This window comes from Macaca thibetana, chromosome 15 (assembly GCF_024542745.1).
Source record: "Macaca thibetana thibetana isolate TM-01 chromosome 15, ASM2454274v1, whole genome shotgun sequence".
NCBI classification, from domain to species: Eukaryota; Metazoa; Chordata; class Mammalia; order Primates; family Cercopithecidae; genus Macaca; species Macaca thibetana.
The window spans coordinates 58,209,677-58,221,023 of NC_065592.1; the positions used below are offsets into that span (position 1 = coordinate 58,209,677).

General features: G+C 37.9%; 1 protein-coding gene across 1 annotated transcript; it reads right to left on the reverse strand.

Annotated features, from left to right (window-relative positions):
- Positions 1-2,343: 2,343 nt before the first annotated feature.
- On the reverse strand, positions 2,344-10,502 carry DMRTA1 (DMRT like family A1). Its single transcript, XM_050761139.1, has 2 exons — positions 9,591-10,502; positions 2,344-6,270 (listed from the first exon to the last, which is right to left on the reverse strand). The coding sequence occupies exons 1-2, from the start codon at positions 10,432-10,434 to the stop codon at positions 5,423-5,425; spliced, it is 1,692 nt and encodes a 563-aa protein (XP_050617096.1). The 5' UTR covers positions 10,435-10,502; the 3' UTR covers positions 2,344-5,422.
- Positions 10,503-11,347: the final 845 nt, after the last annotated feature.

The following is an 11,347-nucleotide window of genomic DNA, read 5'->3' on the forward strand; positions in this document are numbered from 1 at the left end:
ATGGTCTTTGGAAGACTCAGTTATGGCACCAGCTGGTGAAAGCACTTTATGGGGCTGCAATAATGTCTTTCTGGATGTAAGATATTCTTTGAATCAGCTATAAATATGTAGCAATGTTTCTCCTATACCCAGGATTCATGAGTCTGAGAATCACAGGGTAGATATGAGACTGAGTCCTTTCACATTAATCCTAATGATCCACTGGTAGTATTTTTGTTCTCATTCTCTACAAATTTTGACCTTTCACGTTCAAAGATCTTACTTCCCAAAGAAGAAATTCATGACAGAATACAACATTGTACTGGAATTCACAGCTACCATTGGCTATTTGGGGCACCTCAGACATTGAAACAACAGGAAAGAGGCAGAGGTAGAATTCCCAGTATTCAGAAGATCTTCTAGAGCATCCCTTAGACTTTCAACATTTTGTGGTAAAAGTTCATGAAAAGCTACAACAACCTAATAGAGGCAGGGCTATAATGGTACAGACGCTTCACGAACTAGGATTTGGGTCACTCTATCAGGTAAGGAACCACAATTAACTGAGACACTTTCAGGAAGCAGATAAAATATGAACTGTGTAGTGGAAGAAAGAAGTTATAAATACTATCTGTGATCTTATGACCAGTTATGATCCCATGGCTGATCATGAGGGCTCTAGTAGATAAAAATATGTATTCATGTATTTATTGCTTCAAAGTGTATTTGTATGTGTGTGAGTTTCCCCTTTCCCCAATTCCCTAGTCTAACAAAAGATTTATTAATAGTGGTTACCTATATCTCAGGATTAAAGCTATAGGATATTCAAAGGAGCATTTGACTGAGTAAAACAGAAATGAGCATAACCCACAGATAGGTAAGTCACTTTGTGTGTTCCCTTTTGGGGAGTGGGCTAGTGTGTTTTTGTTGTACGAAAGATAGTTGTATCAACTTCAGGTAAAAGAATGATTTTGTTTTTGTTCTTATTTGGAAGTAAATATGGTTACCATATGAGACTATGAAAGCCGTGTTGACGAGGAGTACACTGTACTAGACTACACTGTCAGTTTGGTTGACATTTCTCAGAATTCCCTTTCCTGTATTGTTCAAAGTGAGACTGGTCCCCAAAAACAGGAATTATGGTGAGATTTTTAAGGCAGAAGTGAAACACAAGTCATTAAGTTTAGATACCCAGTGATTTCCAGGCTGTCTTCACTTTTCCTTACTCCACATCCAGCTTGTCTTCCTGCCTGCTGACCTCACTGACCCACGGTGGCACAGGTTCACCACCAGGTGTTTTCTCATGGACCAGCAGAGCTAGAACCTACACAGAGGCATTGGTTTCCCATAGCCTCCCTTCAGAACCCCTGGCTGGGAACTATTTGAGTGACTGGACGTGCTGAACTTCACAGAGCTTCAGTTCCCACTTGTCAGCCCACACAGTGCTTCAAGCAGATGAGTGAATCTTTCTCTTATCTGCCAATTTCCCTCTTCCAGACATTCATTTTCAGGATCCTCCTTTGTTTATGGTAGTTTAAATTTCTATAACTTCCTTATTTCCACATATTACATGGACTTGTTTTCCTGACAACCCTAATAAATGTAGCATAAACACAAACTATGATTTTGCTGTTTATTTTCTTCAGATAGCCCTGAAAATAATCCAAATAACATATACAATAATATGTTACAAAAGTATGGCTCTCCTATGAAATGAACAACCAAACAGGAAGTCTGGAACTAAGCCTGTACACTGCTTTGATGATGGCTGCCCTTTGGGCTCCACATCCACTAAGTGGATTAAATGCAATTACAGTACTCTTTGTTGACAGACTGCCACCAGGGGGCAAAGATAATATCTTAATACAAAGTGATGACAGTGAGGCTTATTTATTTAGCATCCAGAATATAAGCATTACTGTACTCTGCCATTTATTTAAGCTTTTATCTCCATGAATCTTGCAAGTTAAATAATATCATCATTGTTTTGCTGAGAAAAAATAAATGTCCAAAGAGTATAAGTAACCTGTCCAAGTCACATAGATAAATCCATTCTAGGTTTCCTCAATTCCAAAACAAATGCTTCTTCTAGAAAGACATATTGGTATTTACCTTACAGGAAATGTACTAATGTTTGTCTTCAGTGCTCTTCCATATCCTGTTTAAACCCCACTCATGCCTATATACCTTATACTAACCTCTAACCGTTTTATTCCCTTGTAAGTCATGCACTGTGTTCTATGTCTTTCTTTTCTGCCTACTTTCAGGAGGCTATCACATAGGCAAAATTCTGATGAGCAAAACTGCCCTGTGTTTTATTAACAAATAATCATAGAGTGTTTTCATTTTCATGGTCTTAGAATAGAAATTCCATTACTTATTTATTTAACAAATACTTTCCATGTTTCTGATGAGCTAGAAAATGGTTCAGTCCCAATATTAAAGCAGTAATGAAAAATCCCATCAATCAGGTCTCTGATTGGTATTTTCTATGTGCATTTTTCAATGAGTACAAGATGCTTTATCATACAAGGCAGCCATTGCACTCTTGAACAGCTGTTAAAGTGAAACACTCATTCCTTATGTTCTTCTGAATACTCTATGAAATGTTTACCTCTTAGGCCCTCTATATGATACAGAATAAAGTCAATTCATTTTTGTCATATGCTAGCTCTTAAAGCATTTATCCCCTCTTTCTTCCCACCACTAATTAGTGGCTTAGGAGTTCAGGCTTCAAGCAGCATCCATGGATATGAATATCAAGATTACAAAGAACTCATTGATATACCAACATTGTCAAATAATACCAACACTGGTTGATTGGCTGTTTTTGTACACACGACAATATAGACTGTGAGCAACTTGAGGCAAAGTCTTGTATCTTAATCACTTCTTTATCTCTTGTGTCTAACACAGTACATGTCACAAATAGGTTATTATTAGAAATTATTAAATAGGTGTTGAATGAATAAATTATTAAGCTAATACTTGCTATCTTTTATTTATTTCAGTCAGTGGAAACCTAGCATTTGAGAACCTATGATATATCAGCCACTGTTCAAGGCCGTGAATGAATAAAACAGACATGAATCCTTCCTCAGACCTTGGAGTCTGAAATTGCTGAAGTGAGTACAGTAATTCCACTCCAGGTGACTCATACTAATAACCTTAGGGAGAAAAAATGCTACTGCTGAGCCTCAGTTTCCTCATATACTATTGAATTGTTAGACAAATGACCAATTTGATAAGATTAAGTCCTTAAATCATTATAAAGGGCATGAAATGTTTAAGGCATTATATAAATTAAGTTTTATGATTATAAAACTATTTTATAAATTTGAATACTGCCCAGAATTGATGTTCTTCCAAGGTCAAAAGCAATTCAGTTTCTCAGATACAAGCACATCATTATAAAACCACATACATCATGCAGTAACTCTAGGATTATTATTTAAAACCATATCTCTATTATATAATGTAACTTCCTTTAGAGCACAATATTTTACATTCAGTATCCTCTATAGGATCTAGCACTTTTCAGAAAAATAGCATTCAATAAGTGGATTGATGCAATAGAAACAACTGAAGAATCACCAAGGAATCTAACCTGAATACCATTTAGGAGATTCAAGAACCCAGTGAAATTGTATGCAAAACTGTGTGTCTGTAGGCCATTTTGTAGAGTTCTTCGGTTTTATCAGAGTCTCAAAGAGATCTATTATATATAAGAGTTTCTTACTCAGTATATATTAATTGAATTTCAACTACTTGCTAGACATTGTACTATGGTTTAGGCTTAGAATATAAAACTTTTTTATAATAAATGAATATTGAGTACATCAAAATTTTTCAAGATCTGCTTTCTTAAATTCACACCATTAAAATTAATGCATAACCTATTAAACACATTTACATCCTAAATCATCATCAGATACTCTAAAGTAACTTAATATCACATTTGCTGGCAAAATATTCCTTGGAAATACATTCTTATTGGCTTCATGAAAAAAGCCTCCATGATAATATAACCTGTGGGGGTTTAATGTATGTCTACATAGACTTACATATGTGCATATACATACACACATACGTATATACGTATAATTTTAAAAATCCTTAATGAGTCATGCTGCTCAAATAGTTTAAACAATCTCTAATTCATCAACTATCTTTTAGCGCTGCTGGGTTTCCATTTATTCCTAACAATAACAATGAAGCTACTGTCCTTCAAACAAAATGATGACGTATAAAGAAAATGTCCTAGAAATTGTTTTCTAAGCAGTTTCCTCAGGGACTTTCCACTGACTGAAATAAATAGTTTTCAAATGCGCCAGACGGAGGACAAAAATTATTTTTAAAATTGCAAGAATACCTCTGAAACTTCATGGCAGTTTTTCCCCTTTGGAAACCTTGTATCTCTCCTCAGCGATTAAGAATCAACTATCTCCAGTCAATAAATATTTATTTGAGCAGCTATTTTAGTTTGCTGAATAAAATTATTCTTTCTTTTGAGAATGGTTGCCATATATTCTTGTCCCAAACTTATAAGAAAAGGATATTTCCCCAGATACAGACATAAGCACACTTAAAGACTGAAACTCTCATCCACAGTAGATGTGCACTTTACAGTATGAAAATTTTAATGTAGCATAATCCAAAATGACTATTTGAAAAAAAAAAATGGTTAGTTTATTCTCTGGAAACAATGTTTCTAATTCATATATTCTACAGAGCTCAGTTGCAATTGGCGATAGTGGCCAGGAGATGGCGCAGTCTCATTTCCTAAGATTTACTTCATAGACTAATCCACAGTGTTAACTTAAAAAAGAAACGTTTTTTAATGGCACTTGTTTTCACTAATAGAAGCTAAGATTGAAAAATAAAACACTCAGAAACTGTAAATTCAAATTGCTCAAATGTTTTATTTATTACGAATCACCTATCTGCAAATAAAATACTTTAAAAATACTTTGAAAAACTTTTTTCTTTCCTGTGAACAAGGAACAGAAGAAACAGTTTTGAAGTAGTAATTATTTAAAATTGCCTTAATTGTTCAATTCGTCCTTTTGTTTTATATTATGCTGGATTGCTTTACACTTACAAATGTATTTTATCACTAAAAATGCCACTTTTCAATAAAATAAAAAGGATAGTTTTAATAAAATTTTTACAAATGATAATTTAGGGAGAAAATTCATTAAAGTAAATATTTCCTTATATAATGTTCAAATTTACTTCTTTCACTTGATAAATGCTAATGAAGAGTTTTCAGATCTAAGACCTATTATATTGCTTGAGAAAAAAATAAAACTAGCATTTTAAGACCTCATAATCCACTCACATACTTATTGAAGTATATTAATGGATGTGTGTGTATGTGTGTGCACGTGCATGTACTACACGCTTCTGGAAAAACTCCAGAAAGGGAGAATGGGCATATACATTACAGATTGTCCTGATTTGGTCTGAAGTACAGTCTGCCACAAGTTATTGAGTCTTTACTGGAAAGGTAGGAAGAATCTCTAATCATCCCTGAAAAGGCATAATCCAAAGCTGGCCGAAAAGGCAAGGTGGGTACCAACCCAGGTGTTAGGTAGGGTGACATAAAACCAGATAACCCTCTTCCTGCAGAAGAATATGCCACCCTTAATGGACTGATACCTACTCTAGGATTTAAGCTGTAGAGATTTGAATCACCTCCATAAGAAGCAGAAGTAGTTTGAAGAGGAGAGAAAGCTGATTTATTACCTAGAGTTCCAAAACCAATTCCAGCAAGACTAAAACTTGAAGCTCTCTGAAAGGCTGTGTTTTCCAGTTCTTCTGAGTTTGCTAGGTTCCTGTTGTCCGGCTTGTGTTCTCTGCCATTTAAAACCTGTTCAATAGCTTGGACCACATCCCCTTTGCAGAACTGTAGAATGCCTTCTAGCCGGCTGCGCCTGTAATTTGGGAAAATCTTAGTAAGGATATCAAGAGGGTCTCTTGGTCTTGAGGACACTGTAGGAAGGCTTGCCTTGGTCGCAGTCAAGTCTTTGACCCATTCACTTTCATTTCCTGATTCCAGATCAGAGGATGATAAGGACCTGGGACTTTCTTCACCTCCTGATTGCTCTCCAGGATGAGGAGAGAGGACACTATCATGCTTGTTGGAATATTCTAAAATAGATGACCCGATACTTTGTTTCCCAACGACACCATTAGACCTAGGAGATGATCCCAGGTAAAGCTGATGGGATTTGGAGATCGGTTCTTCTTGTCCATTCTGGCATGACTCACATTTACTCTCTTTTTGTTCTGGAGAAGAGGGGGAAAAAAACAATCAAATATAGGGAAGACTTCCCAGAACATAGTACTGCTCACTTAAAAATAATGCCGGATAATATAATTCATTCACTCCTAATAATTAGTAATATTTATATACTCAAAGACATTTTAATGAATAAATCAAATTGAAAAGATTATTCAGAAATGCAGGTGCTGGAATAGTCAAAAAGATACTATTATATCATTTCAGAATCACAAAGATATGCAATATTAAAATGCAGTTATATTTAGGAATCAGAAGATGAGAGTGCATTATTACCCCAAATTGTTTGCATAACACCAATATGGCACGCTGTCTGTTCTATCTTGGTTGTGTGGGATCTTCCTAAATGTCACCTAAGTTTTGTTATTATCTAAGTGATATTTTTTCAAAATGACACTATGGAAAACAAACTAAATAAAATGAACAGGGAATAAAAGGAATAATCTTAGTTTGAAAATGAATATTCTATTTAATCACTAATGCTAAATTTTAACAATTGGTTTTTTTATCTCATATTTCAGGTTAAAATTAATTTACTTGAATAATGTAAAAAAACGAAATTGTTCATTTCATTTCAAATTTAAACCAATAAGTACTATTGCTGTGTCATTCCCAAATCATACTAGAGCTCGCATATTTCATTTTATGAGAAATGATACAGATGGTATTTTTCATAATCCTCTATGAAACGTGTACTTTCTTTTTGAATCCTTAAGAAATATCAATAACAGACTTTAAAAGCAAACTGTTTATAAAAGAAAATTATAAACTGTCCTATTGCAATCTATATGAATCCTCAAATTGTCTTTTAAAAACAACATATTAGGCATTTGCTTTAAATCACAACCCTCCTCCAATGTTACGGGCAATGTTCTAAAAGTACTTTTACACAAAGTTCTGGTTTTTCTATCTCAACATTTTGAGCACATTAATCAAACAAAAATATTTTAACACCCTTTACTAGGTTAACACCAGAAAAATTAAAATAGCCATATTTACTATATAACTTTTACTTTGGTTTACATTTTCTATTATCCTAGAGATATATAGGTAAGAGTAAACTGCTAAGTGGAGTGTGCAGAGTAATTCTGTCCAACTTTCTTTTTCTACCAAGTTTATGAATGTAACAAAACAAATATTGCCTAAGGCAGTGATTTGTAAATATGATTTGCAATACTTTCATGTTTTCTCAAGCACTCAGTTCTAAATTCTGAAGAAATAGCTATAGTTTATTTTAAAATTAAAGTGTATACAATTTAGCATTTTGAAGTTCAAAATGCTCTTCCCATAAGCATATGATGAAAAAAAGAATGTCACTACTACAAAAATTACACTCTATAGTATTTTCAACTTTAAATAACACAGTAATACTTTTCTAATGAAATTGGCCAAGTGGAAATAGATTAGCATTAGTCCTCCATTCCACTTTACTTGTAAATATGAATGAGCATGCCCCTGAACATGTCAATTATCAACATTTCACCTCTATAGCAAGTTATGCATGAAATCATAAAATAATGTCTTGTTATATTTTACTCATCATACAATATATGTAGTGAAACACCAATTTGCATAAGATTATTTAGAAAATATGGTGTCTTTAAAATATAATACCATTTACTTCAGCTCTCCGTCTTAAGTCCTACAGCTTGCTGTACTTCTATTGCATTTATCATTGTATATTAAGCCTTGCATTGTAGTTTTTGGATACATATAGTCTGTCTTCTTTTGAATATAAGGTTCTTTTGTGTAGGAAAAGCTTGTTCACTTCTAAATCACAGTTAGTCTTTGTCTAATGAATGAGTAAACTAAATAGACTATTTTACCACAGTTCATGGCTATTGTGTAAGAGGAGCAGTCAATTTAGAAAGCTATTGAAGTAACCTTTCAACGTTAGCTTGCTTTTTATGGGGGAGGGGGTATCATCTGAGGCAAACAACAAAATAAAATAATTAGCTCTATAAAACGGAACACTTTGGCACCAACTAGAAATCACATAAATCAGTGTCTCACAGGGAGCTGTCAGCCATTTCACTATCGGTGTAGTTTCAGGAATTTACACTTTTACTTCTCTTTCATAGCACTTTTACTTAATAACTTTGCTCTTTAGCACCCTTGATCTTTCATGAGAATTGTATAAACTCTGTTTTACCTACTCAATTAGAATATGTACAAAAAGTTGACACATGTAAACACAAAATTCACTCTGAATTGAATGCCTCATGTCAATTCACAGACCAGTATTTTTCAAATGTACTATGTGAGTAGAACTTCAGGCAGCCATTGAGCGAAAAATCTGTTGAGATCTGCAGTTTTCACAATTCAAGGAAGGTTTGTAATTAATAGTTTACTGTATAGCTATCATACAATTTCATATAATACAACTTTATAAGTTTTGTACAAGTTTTGGACTTATTAAAAAAAAAAAAGAAAACACCACAGTGATATTTCCACTGCTTAGTAGGCCCTGTGGAGGGCTATGAAGTTCACTAAAATATATCTCCTAACGCAGGAAATGAAGGCAACTGACTTGTCAAACAATAAGAGAAAAATAATGAAAACTCCTTGGATAAAAAACCTCTAACATTGAACTTTCAAATTCTTACTTATGGTTTTACAAATTACATTTAACAAAAACAATTCAGAGTGAAGGAAGAAAGAAAGAAAGAAAGAAAGATGACGGTTTGGTGTATTTCAGTCTCTTCCCCACATCAAGCTTGCAACAAATGTTTGCCCCAACATGTAGTAAAGAACGGCATCCCCAACTATCAGAGTTTCCCACGCAAAATCAGCTCTGGTTTTACAGCTGAAAACAGTCCAGATCAGGGAGGATCACCTGGGCCTAGGGAGGTTGAGGCTGCAGTGAGCCATAATGGCGCCACTGCACTCCAGCCTGGGCAACAGCGTGAGACCCTGTCTCGAAAGAGTACAGAGCAGACTCCAACACAGGATCTCTCACTCAGCTTTTTGCTCAATGCCTGCTTGAAGTTCTATCCACACAGTGAAAAGTCAAATCAACTTCCGCATAAATAACCCTACTCCTAGGGTGAATTTGCTCATTTGTTACCATCCATGCTTCACTTTTTCATTATCTTATCACCTGAGGGAACCAACAGTAAACTCCTCCAAAGTGAAGGCGATGTGTCTCTCCCACTTATTAATGTCCATATTGCTGAGCAGTTCCCTAGAACTTAAAGTGCTTCTTTTAAACAACTATTCCTGCCCGCCTAAGGACACGGCGGGTTTCAGAGTTTCTTTCCAGAACAACCATTTCCTTGAGCAAAGAGCAAATGAAAGACCAACTCACCTTGTTTTTCCTCAGGATAATCTTGCTGGAAAACCTCGAAAGCGGGGGTCGCGGAACCACTGGCCTGTCTCAAGGCACCCTGTCCCAGCGCAGCCCCCGCCGCAGGGCCGCCCTCAGACTGTGGATTCTCGGCTCTGCCGCTGCCCCCGGGTGCCCGACCCCCGGGGGACCCGGAGAGCCCAGAGCACAGGAGCCTCTGTAGCCCCCGGGCTTCGCTCTCCTCCTGCGCCTGCTGCCTGCGCAGCGCCACCTGGGCGGCCATGACGCGCTGTCGCTCGGCGATCAGGGTGCACTTGGCACACGCGCAGTCCCGCCAGCGACAGAAACGCTTGTGGCCCTTGAGCGCTGACACCACGCCATGGTTGCGACAGCGGGCGCACTTGGGTGTCCGCGGGTAGCCGCAGCCCACCGCGCCCACCCCCCTCTCCAGCCCGGGAGGCGGCGGGCAGCCTCCGCTTCCTGAGGTGGCAGCGGCGGCGGCGGCGGCCGCGGCCGCAGCTCGCAGAAAGAGGCTGGGCGGCCGCAGGAACGCTGGGGGAATCTGCATCCCCGATGGTACCGGCAACGCCGGGGATGGGGGCGGAGGGGCAGCCGACACCACCAGCCCAGGGGCCAGGTGGGGTCGGCCGCTACCGCCTCGGTCTCTGCTGCCACAGTGTGACTGCTCCATTCCCAAGAAGTTTCTGGCTGGCCGTCGCAAGTGGAAAGTGCTCTGACCGCAGCTAACCCTGCTGGGAGGCTGGGGAAGCCGGGGCAGGACGCGCCGTGGTACTACTGAGCCCCACCCGCGCACGAACAAAAGTTTTGCACTCTTTCCACTCGGAGGGAGTTGGGACGACCGCATCCCAGAGCTGGAGAAGCTGAGAGGTGCAGCTGTCCCGTGAGCCTGGCAGAGTCCCTGGGCGCTAAGTTAATGCCCCTGTGCCTCCAGCCAAGAAGGAGAGGTTGGAGAGGCTACCCCGCCCACCCAGGCTCCCGGCCAAGCGCAGAAGCCAGGGGAGGGCCCGGGACAGGGAGTGGGGACCTTCTGGGAGGAGGGCGGCGGGGACTCCGTCCGATGGGCTGCAAATGTCTCCTCCCCCCAAAAAAGCCCGTTTCTCCCACTTGCTTCCCCAGGAGTTCTCGACGTCTATTTTTGTAAACTAGCCTTTGCAGCCTCCCCTTTTACTGCCCTTTTAAAATTAAGCAGAGTTTGAATTTCTCCTTTTCCCGCTTCCACGCTTCTCCTAAGAAAGTATGAAGATTTGGATTTTGAGTTCTCCTTTCGTGTTCCCAGATGAAATCTTCATGTCTGCAGCAGCTTGGCCAGTGTTAGTGGGAGCCCAGCTTGATAGACTACGAATTTGTTATCCACCAGAAAGATGCTTGTTTTAAATGGGTCTTAAGACAGCATCAAAACAATGGATAATTAATTAAGGGGATTGATTCACATTCAGATTCTTTTCATGTATTCTATTTATTTACGCATGCAAATTTGGATTCTGTGTATTATATTTTTAAATGCTGCTGCTTTAAAAAAGTTATAAAACTCCTCTCTGCGCCTATTTATAGGCAGTAATTGTGTTAAAGCTGTTTCAAAAATACTTATGTCTATTGTAAAGTTTTGGAGAAAGTCGTTTAGATCATTATTTAAATATGCTGTCATAAATTCTTCACATATGAATTTAATGCCTTTAATTATAAGAAAAGATCAGAAGGAGTTTAAATCAAAAGAGCCTCTGAGAAAATTCATGAATGTTTATTCTTAATGGAAGGTA